The 24,253-nt window shown below is 38.5% G+C and overlaps 1 protein-coding gene across 4 annotated transcripts in view; it reads right to left on the bottom strand.

Moving 5' to 3' along the window:
* Positions 1–24,253, bottom strand: part of LOC133844402 (ecdysone-induced protein 75B, isoforms C/D) — a 120,201-nt gene that overhangs the window by 41,079 nt on the left and 54,869 nt on the right. For 3 of the 4 annotated variants that reach the window (XM_062278356.1, XM_062278354.1, XM_062278359.1), the window contains one exon: positions 6,710–6,798. In XM_062278356.1, coding sequence (XP_062134340.1) covers positions 6,710–6,798 — 89 coding nt within the window. Of the gene's footprint in view, positions 1–6,709; positions 6,799–14,014; positions 15,198–24,253 lie in introns of those variants that run through there. The other variant, XM_062278358.1, reaches the window with a different exon arrangement.

Here is a 24,253-nt window from a genome sequence, read left to right as displayed (position 1 = left end):
TATTGTTGCTGCTACTTATATTTACTTATAGTACTCCTATTTACATTGCTGTTACTTTATATTCTCATATACTTTTACTGCTATTTCTGCCACATTTTATTTTTATATAGTTATTCTAATTAGTCCCTTTACTACTACTTCTACTTTGAACAGTGTTTTTTATTCCACCTCTATTAGTGTTATTTATACTACTTCTTACTATTGATATACTATTACTATTGATATTATTCATTCTACGTTTAGTTTTATTATTTCTTGAATGATTCGTTCTCTTTCTTCTTATACTTCTATTTCTATTACTATTAACTCTCTTTATTCTATTCTTAGTTCAACTTCTACTTCTTTTTATGTTCATATTTCCCTCTTCTATTTACACTTTGTCTTCTATGTTACTTCTATTTAAACTTTGCCTTCTATTACTACTAATATTACTTATTCTTTTTCTGCTTTATTTTATATATAGAATTATTTATTCTATTACTACTTCTACTCTTCTCCTACTATTATTATTGTTAATATTATTTATTCTATTTCCACATCTACTCCTCTTCTATTATTATTATCGTTAATATTATTTATTCTATTTATAATTCAACTTCTTCTTCAACTTATATTTCTCCTTTATTTATACTTCAGCTTCTACTTCTATTTTAACTTTGCCTTCTATTATTATCAATATTACTAATTCTTTTTCTGCTTTATATTATATCTAGAATTATTTATTCTATTACTACTTCTACTCCTCTTCTACCATTATTATTGTTAATATTATTTATTCTATTTCTACTCTCACTTCTCCTACAACTTCTACTTGAACTTATTGCCTATTCTATTTATGCCACAACTTCCACTTCAACATTTATTGCTGCTTCTGTTGCTGCTGCTCTCATATGCAAAAGACAAGCGCTGGCAATTTAATTAGCTATAAAGTCAACAAGCTGTAGCCCGAAAAAAATGCTTTAATTTATTGCCAACACAAAAAGGCCAAACACAAACACGAGTAAAAGGCGCAGGCTAAGCCACAAGGCAAACAACACGAAGCCAGGCCAACAGCACAGTCTCTCTCTCTCTCCCTCTCCCTCTCCCTCACACACTAACACACACACAGCTCACACACACATACATATAGATTGCACAGGGGTAAGTAACCTCGAATGAAAGCAAAGGCAAAATGCGTTTGGCCTCAACCAGCAGCAGCAGCAGCAGCAACAGCAGCGAATGACACTTAACTGGGTCAGCAAAAGTGGCAGACGCTCCAGCAACCCCCCCTCTCCACTCACCCCCCTCTTTCTCACTCTTCTCTAACATCAATAGCAACCCCTTCGCAGCTGCTGCAAAGCTTTGCTTGCCCCACTCTCTTTGGGGGTGGCTGCCACAAACACAACTCAGCAATGCACGTTTTACTATCACTCGTAGTTTTTTTCCCAAGTGTGTGTGTGTGTGGCAGGCAGCAATTTGCAACGGCCGCTGCTGCTGTTGCTGTTGCCACTGCTGACTAGCCAGTTCATTGCACTATGCCCTCGCCCCAGTTACGTAGCTCGTAGTACTCGAATGTTGCTGTGGTTGTTGCTTTTGTTGTTGTTGCTGCAGTTGCTGCTGTTGGTGTTGCAGCTGCACGTTCTCTTTGCCAGCCGCTCGTTGCAAGCATTAGATAAGCGCGCTCGCTATTCTCGTGGGCGTTTGAACGCCATTAATTTAGATTTTTTTTTCGTTTCGTTTGCAGTTAATAAACTTTAATTAGTCAATGCCAATTTAAGTGCATAAAAAATACATACAACAAATAAACTTGATGATAAAAACTGTATAAATAAATCAGCGAATTAATTCTTTGTTTAGCCGTAACAATCAAACAGCAACAAACACTTGTTTACCTTGCATTGTTGTTTGCTCAGGCCCAAAAGCTCATTTGAAACGCGCGCGCAATTTGCTGCTCGCGCACAAAAGCTCAGCGCTATGCACGCGCGCGTTTACTAATTTTGTGTTGCCTACTTTTGCGCGGGCACATTTAAAACGTCCAGCATAAGCCGCTAGATGGCGCTGCTAGCTGCTCCACACGCACTCAACACAATTTGTACCTTTTTTTTGTGTTGATTTCTTTTTGTTTTTTAGTTTGAAATTTATTAATCTAATAATTTAATGGCAAACTGTAAGCAAAAGTGACTGCATCTTGAGTCATAAAACAACAGCTTAGCTGAGGTTGTTGACCCAATTTGCAAAGTGCATTGAACTGTTTTGTGCTTGGCAAAAAGCAGAACACATTCGATGAAAGGGTGACTGTGCGTGTGAGTGTGCGTGTGTTTGTGCATGACTGCAAATGTGTGTATGTGTGTCAGTGATAAGCTATATTGCATGCCCATATTTATATACTATGCATGTAAATCTATTAATACAACACTGAGAGTTGCCAAAGTAATGTGCTGCTGCTACTTCCACTTTCCAGCATAGAACATTCGAAATGCACTTGCTACACACATGCATACATAGAACATTTTCCAGAACACCTATATATAAGAATCCAGAGGGCGACACATACACAGGCACGTAGCGTAGCTGAGGTTATTGTCCACTCCCACACAGAGCGCTTGAAGTCAGTCGTTCAAGTGCATCTCAGAGCATTAACCTTTCACTACCACATACATTATGTACATGCCTGCTAATGTGTGTGTGTATGTGTGACTCAATTTGGGTCCTAGCACAACACAAATACATGCATAGAGCTCTGCTCTCTTTTTTCGTGTATGTGTGAGCGCACAACTCTCCATTCAGTTCGTTGCATTCGCCTCTTTGCTGCTCTCTCTCTCTTCACGCCTTTTCCAATTTGAAGTGCATGGGAGCGGAAAAAAATCTGATAGCAGCAATGCGGGAAATGGAATTGAATACTTGGTGATTAATCAAACTAATGGGAAATTACATAAATGCAGTGCACTTGAAGCAAGTTAAAGAAAATCAACTATTAATGTTACTTTTATTCTTGACCAACGGCAACAGCTCAAACTGATCTAACTCTGACTCTCTTTGGAGCTTTCCATCTGCTTTGCGCTCTCTTTGCATTGATTGGAAATAGCAACAGGAGCTGTGCTCTTAAATGTGCCTATGCTTATTGCTATTTGGAGTCAAATCAAAAACATGAAAAACAGAATGTGCGTGTGGCTGAGTAATTGCTCTGTGTTGTTTCTATATTTATCTTACGCATTTGCTATTTACATATGTACATTTCCTGCTATGTACTTGTAAATGATAATCAAGTGTATTTATGGGCAACATCATTATCATGTTTGTGCTGTGCCTCTGCGCTTTAAAATTGATGCAGGTTAGGACTGTGAGAGCATTTTCATAGTATAATTTTCTACACTCACGCACACATTCTCAAGCTGCATAGATAATCAAGTCAGATAGCAGTGTGTCTACCTTTAAGTCGAATTGTAATTATCTTGCTCGCCCCATATTTAATTTGGAATAGGAAAAAACGAAAACTCCACTGCGCACACAGGCAACAACAAGAACAACAACAAAACTACATGCAGAGCACGCTGTAATTACATACAAACATAAATATGTACATATGTGTGTACATACAGACATATTTAGTTCAGTGCAGGCAGCGAAGAGAGCGAGTGAGAGTGTATGTGCAAGAGAGCAGCTCACACTGATGGCGCTCTCTCCTCTCTCAGCAAGTTATGCTCGTTGTTGTTGCTGCTGCTTGCCTGCTGGCTGCTCTTGTTGTGGCCCATGCTGCGTACACTGCTTCGCCGCAGAGCTGACATTGAACGAGTTCATTCACATTTACACAGACGCATACGCGCACACACACACACATGCAATCGCTTACTCAGTCAGTCAGGCAGGCAGAGGCAGAGCCAACAACAACTGCACACGAAAAACTACACAAAGCATAAAAAACAATAACTGACCACGCAGCGAAATGGAAAGAGACAGCAAACTAGTAACAACGTAGCGAGCTCTCGTTTCTCATTCCCTCTGTGTATGTATGTGTGTGTGTGAAAAAAAGAATAACAAAAAATCAAAAAATAAATAAAAATGCTAAATAATGTGAAAGAATTCAAAACATATTGTATAACAGGCGAGCCGAGGCGCAAAAGCAAACTGCTGATGATGATGGGCCAAAAAGAGGAAACCACACACACTAACACACACCTACATTAAGTCAACATGTGTATGTGTGTGCACCTGTGTGTTTGTGTATTTATGCCCCTCTTTCATTTTTCTCACTTTGCTTGTTCGTCGATTTTTGTTTTTATGCTGATATTTGTAGGAATTATTTAGGAGCGTCGAATATACCATAAGTTGAGACACAGCTCACAAATTGGGTCATTAGGCATAGCCAACAAAACTGGCCAAGATGTGGCTTGGCAACAGGAAAGGCTATAAATTCATAAATACATGCATTCATAGAAGTGTTTTAAGGTTCCTACAAACTTAATGTGAATATGAATTTTGTTGTTAAAAGTTATGGTTTTATTATTTACAATCCAAAGTAAATTCTTTATATTTTTTTGGTATTTGATATTTTTTAAGGACTTAAAATATGAAATTTTAATTTGTAACATTTTCAAATTTAAATTATACTTTTTTAGGTTTTAAATTTAGACAATACATTTTACAGGAAGTTTTTTCATTTTTAATATTTTCAAATTTAATTGACATCTTTTTTTAAGTTTTAAATTTAACATTTTAAAAGGAGTTTAGATTTTAAATTATGTATTTTTGAAAAAGTTTCCAATTTGTATTAAATTTAAAATTTTTTATAATACCAAAGATATTTTTTCAATTTTTTCTAATTTTGTATTTAATTTCTTACTAAATACCCATTTTCAAATGCAGTGTTAATACTTATAATTTTGTTTTTAACAACATATAATTTAATTCGAATTTTCGAGAATTTCTTTATAAAGCCAGCAAACAGTTTTTGCTTAAATCATCTGTTGAATAAAGGTCAATAGACAAGCTGAAGGCTGAGGTTGAGTGAGCTTCGGACCAGGTGCGAGAAGTATCGGAAGTATCAGCAACATGACAACAAAAACAACATCAGCGAGAACAACACGGCGTATGAGCAACGCAAAAAAAATTGCGCAAAATATAAAAAAAACACTGAAAAACCAACAGAGAAACTTGCTTCCTACTTCTAGACGAGAGAATTGCGCAGTGAGTGCGAGCGAGATGGCAACACAGACAACACAGAGTCATTGTTGTTGTTGTTGTTGCGCACGCGCTCTGCTGGAAAGTGCGTGCGAAGAAGAAGAAGAACGAGAAGTAGAAGAGGGGAGCGCAAAGGGAACGAAAATGAGAAGGGGCGATCAAAGCAGGACAGGTTTTGAGCGACGTTGGACCCTTTTTTTTGAGCCGCTTTTGTTGCCTGCCTTTTGTTTAACCTTGAACTTCAAAAAAGCGCGTAAGCAGCTTGTTAATAGGTCTACCTGTCAGACACACAGAGAAACACACTCACCGATTTATATATGTATGTGTTTATAAACGATATTCGTATTTAAATTAGCGCATTGACAAAAGATAGCAAACAGCTTAAGATACATTTGTATCTCGCAGATACACACATAAAGCGCAGCGCAGCGCCGCATAAAACATGAAAGTCAAAGAGTGGACGTTTTGGTCAAGCCACAAGAAACCAACAGCAGAGCAGTCAATGAACTTTGCCAAAAACCCGAAAAAGATATTCGCAAAAAAAAACGAAGAAGAAGCGGTAGAAGAAGCATGTGCAAAAAAAAAATGAAGGAAAGAGAGAGGGAGAATGAAATAGCGACTTGAAAGTTTGAAATTTCAGACGTGCAGACGACGACGACGTTGTCGGGAGCCCAAAGTCGGGGCGAAACCAATGCTATACAAATAAAAATAAATGCCCAAAGGATCGAGAACTGGAAACTGGCTGTTAACCTAATTCAAGGACGTCATTGAGACATTATTCCCGACTCCCGACTGCCGACTGCCGGTCGCAGTGAAGTATATAAGGGAATAGGGCAAACTACTTTGCCAAGGTTGCGCAGCGACTGATTAAGTGGAGCTGCGAGAGAGAGAGGGAGAGAGGGAGAACGAAGCGAGAGGGAAGCGGCACACGATCAGGCATTGGACTTTAATGTGGACTTTTATAGTATGGAGATACGCAGTCGCAGTCGCAGTCGACGTCGCAGTCGGCAGGCGAATGAACTTGCCGCATTTTCAATGTCACTGCCAAACGGGGCAAAAGGGACAACAGAGGGGGAAGGGAGGGGAAGCCCTGCTTGTGCTTGCTGACGATGATGCTGGTGGTGTTGTCGTTGGTTGCTGTCGTTTGGTTGCTCTCGTTGGTTGGTGGTGGGTTGAGTATCCTTGCCGCGCTTGTGATTTATTTGCGACGCAATTTAAAGCCAGGACAATGCAGACGCAGGTCCAACACACACAAAAATATATTGCATGTCCAGCGGAATAAAACAAAACCAATACCAAAAACCCACCACCGCCACCCGCCCAACTGTCTGCTGCCTGTTGCAGCCACCACCAAAAAAATGCTCTATGAAACCCTCTTGCACAACGGGGTCAACAGAGTTCAATGTCATCTTTTGGTGGTTGCAACTTGCAAATGCCACCAAGTCAGACTGCAGACAGCAGACGCCAGACTACACGTGGCACACACACGCAACTCCCCCTGGATCAATTTAATGCTGAAGTCTTACACTTATTTGTCTTGTCGGGAACTTACCTTGCAGCCCTCGCAGGAATGCACGCCGTAATGGAAACCGGAGGCCTTATCACCGCAGACGCGACATAGCACAGTTGTGCCATCGAATTCTGCAAATAAATAAGCAAAGGCAAATAATTAATGCATGTAAATAACACTTTAATGTAAAGCCTAATTAATGCGCAAAGTAAATAGTCATTAAGAAGAAAACCATTTAATAAGAGAATATGTAATAAAACAGCCGAAGTGTTGAGCTAAAATTAGCACAAAATAGAAAATAATACAAAAGGCAATTAATGTATTTCCCAATGAGTGTGCAAAATATTTAATGAGTTGCAGTTAAATACAGTTAAACTAATTTAATTGACAATCTAAATATTGCAGCTAAAATATCAATAGAAAAATAAAAACAATGATACACTAATACAAATTGTAATGAATGCAATTCAAAATGAATGCAAAATATAATTAATGAGCTGCAGAAATATTTGAAACTATTCTAATTACTAAATTAAAAGCTGCTACTTAATATTGATAGTGAAATTGAGAAAAATAATCGATAAATTTTCAATAAAATGCAAATTAATGGAAAATATAATTAATGCAATTTCCAATGCAAACCCCAAATTACTAATTAGTTGCAGAAATAAATGCAACACTAATAATTTCACATTTAAAATCTTCACAATATTTTATACTAATGCATAAATAATGCTTAAAATGATTTAAATGTATTTAATGTGACAAATAATGCATTACTTAAATAAACAGCTTCACTTTAATGAGAACATTTCTTTAAAAGCAGCACACAACTTGAAGTACCCACAACTTTTACTCTCAACGGGCAGAAGAAAGCCACAAAAGCCGAAGAAAGTAAACGGAGTAAACACAGACGTAATACTTTCTTTACACGCGAGAGAAAGAAAGAGAGAGAGAGAGAGAGAGAAAGAGAGATGCTCATGCGATCGCGATCGTGATGTTGCTTTGGGTTCCAATGCCAATGTCAATGCTAACAACGAAAAATGCGAAGAAAGCATCAAAACGAAATGGGCAACTTGTTGAACTTGAGCTCGTTCTGGCCGAGAGAGCGAAAGAAAGACACAGAGAGAGAGAGGTAGAGTGAGAGAGACAATTGCAGAGGCAGTTACATAACTTTCACCGCAAAGTGTAAAAGAAAGCAGCAGGCGAGCGAGCAAACAAGAAGAAAGTAAACACAACAGAACAAGAACCGAACAAGAATTCTCTCAAGAGATAAGGCAAAACAGAGAGAGAGAGAGAGAGAGAGAGAAAGAAAGATGTTGCGGGAGAGCAACTCGTCAAACAACTTTGCGTGTGAGGAAAGACTTTCTTTGGCCGCTAAACGGGTTTTGTGAAAGCCTTTCACTCGCACAATATTTACTATTAAATAATGTAATCTCAAAGCAGCAAAGAGGTGAGAGAGTGAGAGAGATGTGTATATCAGTGTGTGAAAGAGAGGCAATGAGAACGTCTTTGCCATTGTTTTCTCATTGCCAAAAGAGGTTTTTGTGGTCGCTGTTCGTGATCTTCACGCTGTCACGGTCATCATAATGAGCATTGCGATCATTATGATGCTCATTATCATTAGCATTATTATGGCAACCATCGCTTCGTAGTGTCTGCTTCTCTGTGTCTGTGTTTTGTCTCTCTTCTTCTTTGCCAGACACGCTTCGCATCGGTTTGCTGCAGTTGCTTGTGGCAACTCGAGTTGTTGCTGCTTTTGTGCTGTCGTCTCAACAAGTTCACTGACATTTTGCACTGCAGAGCGTTGCACTTTTGCTGCAGCCAACAACATCGTTGCCTCTCGCTCTTTTTCAGCCTCTTTCTCGCTCTGCGTGCGTGTGAAATCTTCAGCGATCGCAGCAGAAACAAGATGAAGATTAAAAAGTCTTTGGGAGTTGCTTATTTGATTTTTGGGCAAGCAAAAGTAAAGCTAATAAAAATGAGAACTGCCTGATATGTTAATTAATTCGAGTTGAAGTAGAGCTTTGGATTAAGAAGAGAACTCTGACTAATTATAAAAACAAAAAATAAATAAAAACAATCTCTTAACTAAAACACCTTTTAATGGCATCGCAATACATTTCAAGCATGATTCATGCCATTTCCTAGAAACCCACTAAACTTGTAGTATTATTCAAGTCTAACATATCAAGTATACGTAATGTGTACACATCTAGTATATATTATTTTTTTATTCTTTTTTTTTCGGACTTGCTACTTTGTCTGCCAGTTCCAACGGTGCTTTGTCTATTTCCTAATGTTGTTTATTTGTAGTTGTTATTAGTAATATTATTATATAGTAAGTACTCTTATTACACACGGCATATTATCAGTCCACGTGTCGCCGATTAGCAATGCGAACTAAATTTCAGTATTGAGAGGCGGGAGGTAAGACAATCGACCTTGTCGCTTCGGGTGCTTTGTTTATATGGCAACGCTTATTAATCTATTACAAAGCAAGTTGTTCCAAAAATAGTCTAGTATACTTCTATATACCAAAATGTGTGGCGAATGCTTGCATGACGTAAAGTTTGCCTCTATCCTCCGCTGATCTTGTTGTTATCGCAAACAAAAAATTACGAATTGAAAAAAAAGATCAAATAGCGCTTCCTGAATTTGTAAACAGATCGTTAACTGGAAAATTTGATCGCGAAAGCAATAAAATGAGTTCAAGCGATAAATGTGTTTATCGATCTATCGATACACAAAAGCGGAACTGTGTGAAGCATATAAAATGATGTTATATGATGAATCTGCAAAGTGTTTTGTGTGCTGTTGCCTACGCAAATATCAGACTAGCCAAGGACGTTGCTTGCTTGCTTGCAAATAGACAATCTATAGTCGAAATCTATTAGTATTATCTAATACGCACACTACACACACACACACACACACACATGCGAGGCGACCTTGAATGTTTCATTCACTTCACACCCATAGACCAATACACACTTAGAATCATAGAAGAGGGAAGAAGAGGAGGCGAGCGGGCGGGTTGGCACTATCAGCTCGAAATACGCCAAAGAACAACAAACAAATGGCAGCCCCAAAAACACACTCACACTCACACACACACACACACATGCGCGCAATACAAACAAATTAATTCCGACAGCTCGCCGAATATTTTTGGTTGACTTGCTTTGATATGATATACACACACACACACACATGCATACATGCAGTCACACGCTGAGAACGTTTGCTTGGGTGGAGAGTGGAGAGTTAGGTTAGAGCACTGAGCACTGAGAGAGAGCTTCATATTGGTAATGTTCTGAGTCTCCGAAAAACTCTACTAAATTCAAATTTGACATTGAAATTTTCGTGTCTCTCTCCCTCTCTCGCTCTTGCTCGCACCAATCTAAATCAATAAATAAAAAGTTTAGCGCGTGTAGCGCGCAGAGCAAGAGCAAGAGCGAGAGAGAGGGAGAGAGAGAGAAGACTTCTACTGTGCGAATGCCTCAATGCGGAAATGTTCGTACAGGTTTCGAGGCAACGCAGGCGGCAGTTCAATGTATCGTGCAATAAAATTCATTATAATTTTGTTTTCCGAGTTTTTTTGATTGAGTTCAAAAAACGCAGCTGAGGTCATGCGAATTTAAATGCGCCACCTTGTAAAGTGGGCGTTGATTCTGCCTGCCTCATGATCAAGTCGAGTTCGAGACTGTTGACAAGTGTTATGCAATCGCACTTTAGTATTAAATTCATTCAAATTAATCAGCGGCTAACGACCGCTCCACAAAACATGTCGCAACGTGCATTGACTTGCAACTTTTTGTTTTTCTTTTTTTTTTGGGTTCCCTGCACTTTTTTTCGGGTTAACGATCGCGATCGCAATGCGTTGGCGTGGGAACTGCGACAAAAAGGGATCAGAGTTCAGCATGAATCAGCATTGAAGGCAATTTAATCGATTGTCTTTCAATTGCCAAACAATGTGGAGTGTTTTTCGTATGGAGGAATAATGGGTTAGTCGATCATAAAAACAAGCGATAAGAGACAGCCAATTTTACTTTATTGCTTTAAAAATAGCATACTAGAGTAGAGCAGGACAGAAACTGATCACAAATGATCAAATTTGTTGGTGAATGATCTTACTTTTTTGTAATATACTTTAAATAGGGAAAAGTAGGTTACTAGATCACTAAAAAACAGTGTTAAATAAAGACTTTATTGAAGCGAAAGAATTGCTGATGAATTTAAAGTATAAGTTATCTTATAGTTTATAAAGATTTGTAGAACTTAAACCATTATACGAATAAAAGTAACTATAGCACGACATAAGTTAGTATTCAATATAAAAAAATTAAAAGTTATTCGAAATTTTATAAAGATGTATACTTTTGAAACCCTATCAAATTGCATTGCAGGTCACTGGAACACCAATAAATATAAATATACTCAATCAATAATTGCTCCACGCGCCAGCGTCTCTAATTGTTTGGGTAAAAGGTAAAAGTAACTACCAAACTAAAAACAAATTGAAGCTCAAAAGATGCGCCAGACAAAGTGAAATACACAAGCACAAAAATAACGATGAGTTTTACTTTCGATTCGATGCTGTTTTCACTCTCTATGAGACAGAGAGAGAGAGAATGGGTGAGCGGGTCTTTGACCGTTTTAATAAATTTCTAAAATGCACAAAATAATTGTGCCAATAAAAATAAACAAGATGAAGCGAAAGAAACTTTCCAAGCAAAAGTTCAAACGCCGCCTACGAAAACTGAAAATGAAACACACAAAACACGAAAAAAAAAATCGAAAAACGAAACGCGCGCAAAAAAAAAAAAAATTAAATAAACGAAAAACTGCAAAAAGCAAATAACTTTTCTTTTGCACAATTGTAGCGAGGCGACGCTTGCAATGACTTTCACCGACATTCAACAAAGGGGGGCAGCAAGCAACAAGAGGAGAGGCAGGGGGAAGGGGCATGGTTGCGGGGGCAGTGGCACGAGGTTCGTTCCAGGGACTTGAACCGAACCGGACGGACGAGTCTCAAAGCCAAAGTAAAAATGTCAAAGACAATTTGGCAGCAAATTTAAATTAAGCGTGGAAGGTGCAACAACAAAACTCGTCTCTCACTCTCTGTCTCTTTCTAGCTGTGGCAATATCAGAGGTGTTTGACTTGTGTTAAGCTGACTGCGTTTTGGCCATAAATTGACTGCGCATGCGCAGTGAAAACGAAAAGTGCAATTTTTGTTGTTGTAGTTGCTGTTGCAGTTGCATTCGTCGCTTTGCTTTTCACTTTCGTTTTCACAATTGAAATTAAAAACTTGGCAAACGGATGCACTTACAAATGCCAACAAACAAACACACACACACACACATATATATTTTATTTTTATACATACATATTAAATAAAATACACACACACATATATATTTAGCTATCGAGTCGCTTGGGTAGCAATGAACTTGGCGCGTATCAAATGCATTCGCCCAGTTTTTTGTTTGTTTGGAGAAATGCAACGCCAATAGACAGACAGTCACATAAATAAATAAAACTTTGCCAAGAGATAGAAAAAAAAAACATAGGCTTTGCAAACTTGGCTTTGAGTGGGCACCTAAAAAAATTTCACTTTCGTTGACAAGGCGTGAAATGAATGCAGCTGTTTCTATGCGTGTGACCAGCATTGTAAATGAATTGCGGGATTTATCTCAAATTTATTATTTAAACGCATCATTAAAAAAACTATGCAGTGCGTCGTTAATTGCAGTATAATATGGCATAGTATATTTCATTTTATTGGCAATTATTACGCTTAGTTTGCGTATACTTTATATTGATGCCTGTTAACAGACTATGTTAAGGAAGGGTTAACATATTATGTTAAAGTAAGATAACATAATATGTTAAGGTAATATAACATGCTATGTTATTATTATAATATGTTATGAATGCACTTCGAATATATATTATACTTTTGAATATTAAGTTTGTATTCATAACATATTTAAGGTGTAAATTGATTGATTTCATTTACTTTACTTAAAAGGATTTATTCAATTTTTTTCATCAACTTTCATAGCATTAAAACCTTAATCTACCTACAATATATTTTTGTTGCCTATTTATCTATTTATTTATCCTTGAATTTGGCGCTTTCATTGCATTAGTTTCAGCTTTCATTGCTGTCTATTATTTCCAACTTATCACGGTGAGCTGGCAAACTTATCAATAACAAACTTTTACCCAGCTCACCTTGAAATGTCTCTGCCTTAGAATGAAATGGGGAAATACACTCATTTCCTAGTCCTTGAATTTGTTTTGCTAGGCAAATAAAACAAATTCAGTTGCTATATGAGAAATCAGCAAGTTCATCATAGTTAAGCAACATTTTAATGAATTTTATAGTAGTTTAAGGAATTCCTTTTTTTTAATACAATGAGTTTAAAGTATAGGAAGTTTTTGTGGTAAAATTACTTTAATATTTGTGAACCTTTTAATATCTCAAAGAACTTATTTTCAATAGTAATCTTTAATCTCTAACAAAATGAAATTAAACTATAGGAATTTTTAAGGAATATAATATTTGTGAACCTTTTAGAACCTTAAAGAATATATTTTGCAACAATAATCTTTAAGATTGCTGATTTAAATCTTTAGTTGAAATACTTTTTCTGGCATTGAACGAACACAGTGACTTGGGCAACGACTTTAATTGAATTTAATAAAAATATTTACTTCCCGCATAAAGGCGTCATTGGGGCATTACCTTGACTCATCGCTTGAACTGGGATTCAAGTCGAGTCGAGTTGAGTCGCGTCGCATTCGCATTCGCATTGATTTACAAGCCGGTCTCTCTGATAACTGCGACATCGTAAAGTGCATTAACTTCCTTTCTCGTTAATGAATAAATAAAAGCAGAAGTCGAAGCAGAAGCAACGTCTGACATTGGTACAGTTATTTGTAAGTACGAGTAAAAAAAATTGTCGTTAAAAATAAAACGAGTTAATTGAACTCGCTCGAACTCCAGCCAGAAGAGGAAAGAGGCGAGTGCTAAATGTTTTTCAGCTGATTTTTATTGTATGCGGAACGACCTTGTTGTGGCCATAAGTTGACTGAACCGATCAACTGACTAACTCACTAACTGACTGACTGACTGCAATTCGGAAGCGTTATTGGAAACGGAATTGGAATTCGAATTGGAATTGGTTTTGGAATCTGTTGCTGTTGCTGTTGGCTAATTAGCATGACGTCGAAAAAGTCAATACACCCATTAGGCCTTAGCCTTAGTTATATTTCCGTTATATGCTTGTTGCCAACTCGCGTGTGACCCGAGTGAAGGCTGTCAATGTGAAACTCACCAATATTGAGCTCGGGTTCGCCTTTAACCGAACTGGCGACAGTTGTATCCATAACTGGGTACGATTTGATATATTCCGGTGTCTGTGGCCGCGAATCGGCTGGCATCACCACCACAGGAACCAGCTGCTGTTGATGATGTTGCTGCTGCTGCTGCTGGAGATGTTGCTGCTGCTGAAGATGTTGCTGCTGTTGCTGCTGATGATGCACACCATTTGGATGATGATACATGGCAGCCATGTGTGCGTGATGAGCATGATGAGCCACCGCAGCGGGCGATTGCTCAAAGTGTGTTGTGGCTGTTTCACTGGTGCTGACCACCAAACTGGAGCTCGACTTGTTCACATAGATCACATTGCTGTGCGGCATTTTGGCTGCTGCTGCGGCAGCGGCGGCGGCAGCTGCTGCGGCTGCCATCGCCATGGGCACACCTGTGGGCGGCACAGTATCCATTTCTGTGACAGGTGCGACCTGGCGCTGATGATGATATTCCGTCTGAAAGATGACGGCCGAACTTCCTCCTGTTGGTCCTTCGGCTGTTGTTGCTGCTGCTGTGGCAGCAACATTGGGTTGCTGTGCCTGTTGACCCACAATTAATTTGCTGTGTTGATAGTATGTGGAGACACTTGTGTTTGGGGGCAATTTGAGCGCATTCTCTAGATGCGATCGACCTGCGACCAAGAGCTGTGCATTGCCGGTGGTGGTGCTCGCTGGCGCCACCTGTGGCACGTTGGCGGCTCCCAGGCAAATCACTGAGGTCGTCTTGGCGCCAGTCGCATCCATGGCGCTGCTGCTGGGCTGACAATCGGAACTGTCCGCGGACATTAGCATTTTGCTAATTGGTAAAAATTTTGTGTGTAGACTTTTATTTTACTTTTTTTTGTTGCCTTAAACAGGCATTGTTGTTGTTGCTTGCACTTGCTCAGAACTAACACTGTGTATGTATTTGCTTTTCACATATCCTTTCGGATGCACTTTAATTTTTTGTATAATACTTGGAACTGTGTTTTAGTTTTACGTGTTGAATATAAATTGTACGCGAAACACGCAGCAGAAAATAACGAAAAACGAAACGAAACGACGACGTGACGATGACGGTGACGACGACGACAGCGAAGACGACGACGATTATTTCACGATTGTGGCGGAACGACGACGATCTGTTCGTTGCGATGTTTCAACGTTGAATGAAAGGAAAATCAACATTCGCGTTGGATCTTGTTCAGTTTTTCGGCCGGTCGCAGCCACGACCCTGACAGAGAGCAAACGTGCGCTCGCGCTCTCTCTCGCTGTGTGCGCTCTCACGTGCTCTTGAAAATAATTGAGCATGTGTGTGTGCGAGGCGAGCATGAAATCAAAACATCAACAAGAGCGAGTGAGCGAGCGCATGTTGAGGTACTAATGTGTGTGTGTGTGTGTTGGAGAGAGAGATCCGCAGCTTACAGCTGTGCGTAGAGTTGAGGGTGTTGCTGCTGTCGCTGTTGCTGTTAGATTATTGCGCCCAACATTAGGCTTTGCCATTATCCACCCCAAAAGCCAATTTGTCAGCCTCGTCCACCCTGGCAACAGGCGCTCACACACTCACTCTCTTACACACACGTTTACGCTCTCTCTTCTTGCTAGCCGAGTGAAACACATGTCAACGATAGCCGAAGCGGCGCGCGTTCCAAGGTAAACGCTGTCTGCGGTTATTGTACTCTTTTAGCAATGATTTCGATTCCAATAGCGCGATTCCAATTCCGATTGCGAATTCCATTGCCAACATATTTGCACTCGCAATCATGCTGTTGTCACTTTACTCTGGCTAGTTCATGGCGCCATTTTTCGTAAAGTTCAATAAAACTTTGCAAAGTTCATGCGACGAGTGAAATGCTGTTTTCAATGTTGCAGTTGATGTTGTTGTTGGTGTAATTTATTTAATTACTACTTGTTGCCTGTATTGTTGTATTATTAAAATTATATCACAACAATGCAGGCCGCGCATTCGCCTCAACTTAAGGTGCATTGCCCACAGTGCACACTGTGCATTGCAGTCATTGACATCGTGCCGTTGACATTTCACAAAAAATGCAACAACAAAAATAAAACGTGATGAATAAATATTTACATTATGGGGCAAAATGATGATTAGCGCGGCTCGACGTTGGACGCGCCTAGGTCAATGTTGAAAATGTTTCCTGTTGCTGCAATAACCCAGCAACAACAACAACAAATGCCACGTGTGGCCATTGATCGTTTTCTCTTCCCGTATTCCAATGCCATACCCCCCTCCCCACACCACACGCACCCCAACGCACATGCTAGACTGTCTCTCCAAGGCTAGCAATTCATTCTCTCCACACACACGCACACACATGCTTACGCTCTCTTTATGTCTGTCTGTCTTGCTCTCCACTCTCCCCATTGCTCTACTCAACGTTTGCGTGGGTGTAGAACAAAAATATCCCTGCAACGAAATGTGATTTTCTATTTTGCTCTTCACATATTTTTAACTTTTCAACGCATTTTCATGTTTACAAGCTGGGGATTTGTTTGTGCTGCGACTATTTCGACATTTTGTGGGCGTGTGAACTGCACTAATTTGTTGTTGAAAATATCAAAAAAAAAAATATATAGCCCAAGTATTTATATATCAATTGATAAATGTGTGATCGCCTGAGATCTTTTGATGTTTTCAGGAGATGTATGCTGCGTAATTTGATAATGTCTGTAAACCAGATCAGCAAAATAATCGAGAAAGCAGCTTCCAAGGCAGACCAAACAAAAATAAACTTTTAACTTCCTTATTAATGCAATTTCAATAATAATAACAACAACGACGAAGTTCGTTTAAAAATAAATGAGCAGACAAAACGAAAGTGGCAGCGTCAGCGTCATTGTAAGATACAAATACTCACAGATATGGGAGATATTTGTATCTGTGGTTATTGCAGTTCAAGTGGAGGTCAAGTTCAGTCTGCAGGGGGAATTTAGGTAGGGCGAAAGTCATTGCATTCTCAAGAGAGAGAGAGCTTTCATTTCAATCATTCAATCATCATGATGATGAAAGTCGCAACGTCACGCTCAACGTTGTTTTTTTTTCATGGCAATGCATTCGTGCAAAAGTTCGGTATCCCAAAAGCCTGTTGTTGAGGCGAATGTACCCCTGACAAGTGTCATTGGCATCTTCATTGGATATCGCGCAGCTGCCACATTGAAGCAGCAGCATATCAGCATTGATAGTCAATCATCCAACTCTCTCGCCTTAAACGCGAACTTGTTAATCGGTTATGTGGCTAGTCAATAATCAGATCGACCTTCCACAAAGAGTTCTCTCTCTCTCTCACACTCTCTGCCTAACACTCTCGATTCTCGCTCTCCCGCGCTTAAGTTGAACGACTCTTGATGACTTTTTCCTTGGCGAAAAAAAAATTGTGCGATTCAGAAAGCGACACATCGAGAGAATGATTGAGAGAGGGTGCGAGCGAGAAGAGACGCATTGAGTGAGCGAGAGCGACGCTCAGACAACAAAATCAACTTCCTTGATAACTTGTTAACAATTTGGGCTCGAGTAATTTTTGTGCTGTTTTTTTTTTGTGGTTTTTTTTTTCGTATACATTTTTTTTTTATTAAGTTTAGAACTGAAAAACCGGTTTTGCACGATTGCGCAACTTTTGAACTTGTTGCTTGCTGGCCGAAATTTGTGGGCAAGGGGTCTAACATATATATTATATATAGCTATGGTATTTGTGTATATAGTTAAGTAGTATTTGTAGTGTACCAACCATCTGCTCAATGTTGGCTTATTTGTTTTAATCTATGTATGTCTGTGTGTTTGAACTCGTATCTCTGTATTTGTATCTCTCGCTCTCACCATATCATTAACGCACAATGAGAAGGTGCGTGCTCCGTCCGTCCCTCTGTCTGTCCGTCCGTCTGTCTGTCCGTCCGTCTGTCTGTCTATGCCTCGTTTGGTGGTGTTCATGAACTCGGTCAATTTGAAGGCCAACAATTTGCGGCGTACGCATAAAAAAAATGTTTTGTGTGTGTGTCTCTTTTTTTTTGTCGGTTTCGAGTTCGTTGTTCTACACTTACAGCGAAGGTATCACGATATTGTTACCGATCATGTTCTATATATAGCAAAGTCTTTGTGCTGATTCAAGATTGACCGATAGACGGCTTGATAAAAGATTGAAATTGTAATGGAAAATTTGAAGCTCAAGTGGGTAAAGTGACTAAGAAAGTTAAAAAAAATTAAGTATATATTATTTATAATGTTTTGTTCTTGTTTGAATTGGAAAGTTACCAAATATTTTTCATAAAAATGGAAATAATGTCATTTTATACCAAGAGATTTTTTTTTCAAAATTATTATATGAAAATAAATTTGCATTTTAAAACTTTGCATGAAAAATGTATAAAGTCACTAAGAAAAAATAAAATTATTACGAAAAAAAATTTATAAAATAATCTATTAGTGTAACAAATAAAAGAATAACTTTTCATTATTAATGAAAATGGTTTATAATACATTTCAATGTTATTTTTTTATGTATACAATATAAGGAAGCTATTTTCTTTTTATGCATATCTTTAATCTTAACTCTATCATTTGATCTCATATTAGTTCCTATTATGAAAGAGTATCATTTGCTCGACTATCATATCATGTCTGCCTCTGTGTGTTTTTTTTATTTTTTTGTGTACTCGAGCAGTTTAATTTTTTGCGTGGCTTTTTTTTTATGTTGCCAGATTTTGACGTTAAGTGTGCTTTTTGCAGGGTTGGTGATTACGCATAATTTTTGGGCTGTCCAGAGAGCGAGAGAGATCTCAGATCTCATCATGATGTCATGCCCAACTGCGATGGCGAAGGCGATAAAGATAATTCTTTTTGGAAGAATCAAATGAAGGTTCAAGGTTGAGATATTGAAAGAACTTCCCCCCAAGTAAGTCATAACAAATTGTTATGGAATACGTAATATCTAAAGTGATTTAAGCTGATCACCCACACGCGAAATGCAATGTTATCTAGTGTTTTAGTTTTGAGTTTTGTTTAGCATGTAATATTACATTAGATATAGAGTGTTAATAGGCCTTTTGTTTATGTCACCATAACACAACGCAAATGTAGTGAAATTGCACGATGTAATCGTTTGTTTATAATGTCGTAATGGCGATTGAATACGATTATAACATGCGCTTCTCACAGACGTAACTACAACTTGTGTCTCTCCTCGTGGCGGAGGCGGTGACGGAGGCGGTGGCGGTGGAGGAGGCAGAACTTAAATAATAATAATAAACATTTCACATACACAGAGACACAAAATGCGGGCTTATCGGTTATCGGTGTTATCGCACCTTATCAGCGGACAGCAGCGAAAAATGAAGGTCAGCAGCACAAATTCCTAATGTACGCTTATCTATTTTACCCGCAAACACACAAGCAACAATAACAATACACACAAAGCGCGTCACTTTTGATAAAAATAGCTGGAAAATAGTCGAGAACTGTGGACCAACCTCGAGGTTCGATCATAACGAATACATGAGAGCGCTACCTATAAAAATATTAAGTCTTAAAATAGTTTCAAGTATTTATTATTATATCAAACATAAACTTTGAAAAGAATGTGTAAATATTTACTATTATCACAAATGAACTCACTTTATTCACTATAGGGTATTTGACAGTCTCATTGCCATTTATTGCATGAACTTGTTTAGTTTCCTTATCAAGGGCTGAACAGTTTTTGTAGTTTTCGCGCAAAAGGTGAAAATTCGATAAGAGTTTTCAAGGTCCCCACGTCGAGCTCATAAGAAGCGCGTGCTATTAATGATTGGCCATACTTATTACACAATATCTCTCTATATATTGTGGGGTAAAAAAGACATATAAAGAGAGAGCGAGAGAGAAAGTGCGGAAGATTGTCATTATTTTCATGGAAAGCTTTATTAGCCAAGGTCGCTGAAATTAGCTGATTCACAGGCAAATTTCACAGGTGCGTTCAAACAGTCGTTAGAACTTAATTTATGCTGTTCTTTCAGTATCTTGTCATGCGTATTAAAATATCACAATCAAAAGTTGAAGGCGAGATTCTCAAATTTGGCAAGTCTCTCATAATTTTTCTATTAAATTATTTACTAATGAAATCATTCAAAAAAATTTTAAATGTTATTTAAACAAAAAGTTAAAGATCATATTTTTATTGTCAAGATCAACTACAAGATTTTAAAGATCATTTAATAAATGAAGATATTTTTGTGGTATTATAATATAACATTATGCTAAGTTAAATAAATTTAATTGAGATTATTTTTAAGAAAATTCGAATTATCAGTATAATATAATAATAATGCCTAATATTCCTTTGAAAGCAAACACTTTCATTCATTTTGAAAGCATTATCGATTTTAATAGCTTTATATTATACCATTTTTTAACGAATGGAAATGTATTAGAACACACTAGAAAACTTTTCCACTCCATTCTAAAGTCTCTTTTATGTGCTATAACGAATCTTCTGGAACCTGATCTTTTGGTTACTTCATTAAACTCCAGCAAATTTTCCATTCTTTTATTTTCAGCTTGTTCTCTTTCTTTCTAATGCTTGTTCATTCTCTGCTGCTTGCTCACTCTCCCCTTCTTTCGAGAACTCTTCTTCTGGCATGTACTTGAACTCGTTTGAAAAAATTTCTGCTTTCGCCTAGAATTTGTAGTCAGAGAGCCGATCATCGTTTATCAAATAGATGCGGGGCATGTTTAATTCTCCACGCTGATGTTCTTCCTACTCCTCTTCTTTTGCTTTTTCTTCTGCTTCGCCTTGTGGTTGTTTGGTTCTATTGTTATTATCAGTGAACATGCAAGGGCAGGAAGCGCAACACACTTTATTGTAATGGAGCTGACAGCTTATCAGTGGAGTGAAAGAGAGAGACAGCGAGAGAGGGAGAGTGCAGTGAAAATTAATCAAAAGTGCAGCGCAGACGCCTCCACTTGAATGCAACTGACACCCCACACACACACACACACACAAATACTCACTTTAACTATGGCGCATTGAACGCTTAACGATCTTTTCCAATAGCATCTCTCGCTTGCACATGCCCCGTTTTGAAAAGTGAACTCGACATTGAAAAGCAACAAAAGCAAAGCGTTCATCACAATTATCAACAACAACAAGAGCAAGAGCAGCAGCGCACACAGTGCAGCAGCAGAGCGAGAGCAAGAGAGCAAGTGTGGAGACTGAGACTGAGACTCACTGTAAACTGTGTGAAGTTCAAAGCCATTGCACTGTGTGTGCTGTGCGCTGTGGAGTGTCTTGCTCACTCTCTCCACCGCAACTCTCCCGTTTGCTAGCCAGCTATCAGCATGCTCTCCACAGCAAGTACAAGTCGCTGTATATGTGTGTGTGCTGATGTTGATGTAGGTTCGGACTGTCTTCATTTCTAATGGGCTGCTGCACTTTTGCTTTTCCGCTGCACAGATTTGGTTTGTTGTTGTCGTTGTTGTTGTTGTGTGTTGTAGTATCTGCATCTGCGCTTTGGATTTTTCCACTCACATTTCTTCGCACACATTTCACTGCAGCGCAGCGCATCGCATCGCACCGCAGCGCCTCGTCTGAGGGTCTTTAACCCTTTACCCAGTGCAATGCACTCCGTCGTCGCCTGATGACGAAGACAACAACAACAGCAGCAGTAACAACAACAACAACAACTTCATTCCAATTCACTTCACTTCGCTTCATCCAACCCCACCAAGAGTGCGACTGCATGTGTGAGAGTGTGTGCGAATTTCTTGCACAGAAGAATGTGCAGACATTGAGAGAGCAGCAAAGAGAGCATGCGTGTGTGTCAGTGCGTGTGTGTGTGTGTGTGTGAGTTTGCCTAGGTCTAGTTGCGTACATTGCACTGCCATTCCACTGTGATCTTGTCTCTCTTTTTTTACGACTGCATACAGTTTTGTAACTGTTATTGAGGGTTATTTGCAGTCTGCAAGCCACAGCCACAGCCACAACAGACTTTTGTTCTGCGCAGTTGCGAAGTTGGCAACTAGTTGTTGGCTAGTTGGTGCCAATGGGATCGTTGATCGTGCTTAGTTTGCCTGATGATAAGCGTGCAAAGCCACAACAAAGATGGCAATAGATTGCACAAGAGAGAGAGGGAGGGACGAACTTGCAATGAGTTTATTGACTTGTCAGTTGTTTGTTTTGTGTCGGCCACGCATGTGCAACACAGTTGGCCAAGTTGAATGCACTTGGCAAAAAAAAAACACAAAAGAGGAGAAAAATTGGAAATTTGCCGCACGTGCTCTTTCTAGTGATTACGCCACAAGCGAAAGATACTCTAGCAGAGAGTCAGAGGCCAGTCGCAAAGTGTCTTATAATTTGCACTTGGCCAACTGGCAATCATCAAGCTACAAAGATGTCTACACAAATTATAGTAGACTGAGCATTTAATAGATTCCCAACGGTAGTTGATTGCTCTCCAACAATAAATCATATATTGAAAAGGAAAATATGCTAAGCGGAAGTCGGCTTCAATTAGTCAACAATCTGTAATGTTGATGATTCATTGAGAACTTGTCACCTCAGCATCGTTTAGGCCGCAAAAGATTTATATCAAGTGTGGAAAGCCATAAAAATAACAAATACTCAACGACTTTTGCCAAACATAATAAGATTATGTGATATGAATTGCCCCCAAAAAACGAAAAAAAAAAAAAAAAAAAAAAGGAATTGAAGTTGGAGCATGAAACTTTAACGCTGACTGGTCGAAAAAGAAGCAAACAAAATACGTTCGAATTGTGACTTTAAAGCACAAAAATTACAATTCGTGCGAAAGTGAATGACCTCCATTAACCGCCATTAAGCGACAGCAACAGCGAACTGCGAACTGAGACGAGAGTCCAGAACAAAAGCTCCACACACAGAGCTCCAAACGGAGCTCCCAAGCTCTGCCTCTGCCTCTGCCTCTGTTTCTGTTTCTTCTGTAGAAACATGCGTCGTCGTCGTCGTCTCTTTGAATTCGCTTGAACCCTTTCATATCAAGCTTAGCATAATAATTAGTAAAGCCAAAAAAAAAACTGGGCTCAGACTCGATCTCGGGGCAACTGGGACCCGAATTGTCTTCCCCCCCTCACTACTTCTCCTGAGCTCCCCCTCTAACGCTGTCTTGTTGCTGTTTTTTATTGGTTCGCTGGCTTTGTTCTATGGCCCTCGTCAGGTGAGCAAAAGTCGCGACCAACTGGCCAGGAATTTGAAACCTGTTTGAAAAATAAGACGAGCGAAAAAAAAAAACTGAAACTATATATACATATTTTGTATGCGCCTAGCATAATTTTAGTTTCTCAGTTTTTTTTATGATTATTTGCTGTTTGCTGTTTGCCACTGCCATAATTTATGAATGCGAGCTAAACGTAGCGCCAGTGCCCTCCTCACTAGGAAGTTGAACAGGGTTTAATGTACGCAGTCGCAGTCGAAGTCGCGACAACTCATCGAGAACGTGTGGGCCAAAAGCTAAAATAAAACAGGCACATTATTTAAACGGTAGGTGGACGGGGTCTCTACCCGTCTTTGAGGCTAACACGTTGATCGACTCTAGGTCGATTAGTTTAGCAAATCAACAGAGGGGTAGACGGACTCGACTCGACTCGACTCGACTCGATGATGACGTGATGATCGTCAAGTAGCTGCCTGAATTATGGCCAAACAGGAAGAGTTACTGTGCTAACTTGTCATAGAGAAAGAGAAAGATAGAGGAGGAGGGAAATAGGATAAAACTGGCTCAAATGGGTTTCAGTTTGCAAATGTATAAACTCCAATTACCTATATTTAAATGGTGAGGATCGATCTTATATCATTAAAAAATATTTTTCTAATTATTTCATTTAAATTTTTAATTTGAATAAAATATGGATTTTTCAATGGAATTATATTTAAAATATTATTAAAAAATTGAACTTGACTTTAATTACCTATATGTTAAGTTATTTAAATGGTGAGGATCAATCTTATATCATTAAAAAATATTTTTCGAATTTTAAATTATTTCATTTACTTTTATAATTTGAATAAAATGTGATTATATAGAATAGAATTATATTAAAAATATTATTAAAAAATTGAATTTGACTTCAATAATTGCATTACATTAAAAACATTTTTAAAAAATTTTAACTTGACTTTAAAAAAATATTAAAAATAATATCGATTATTATTTATTTTATTATTATATTATATAATCATATATTATTGCATAACAAAAAT

Source organism: Drosophila sulfurigaster, chromosome 3 (genome assembly GCF_023558435.1).
Source record: "Drosophila sulfurigaster albostrigata strain 15112-1811.04 chromosome 3, ASM2355843v2, whole genome shotgun sequence".
In the NCBI taxonomy this organism is placed as follows: domain Eukaryota; kingdom Metazoa; phylum Arthropoda; class Insecta; order Diptera; family Drosophilidae; genus Drosophila; species Drosophila sulfurigaster.
Note: the sequence above shows the minus strand (reverse complement) of the source record. Positions and strands in the feature narration are given on the sequence as shown.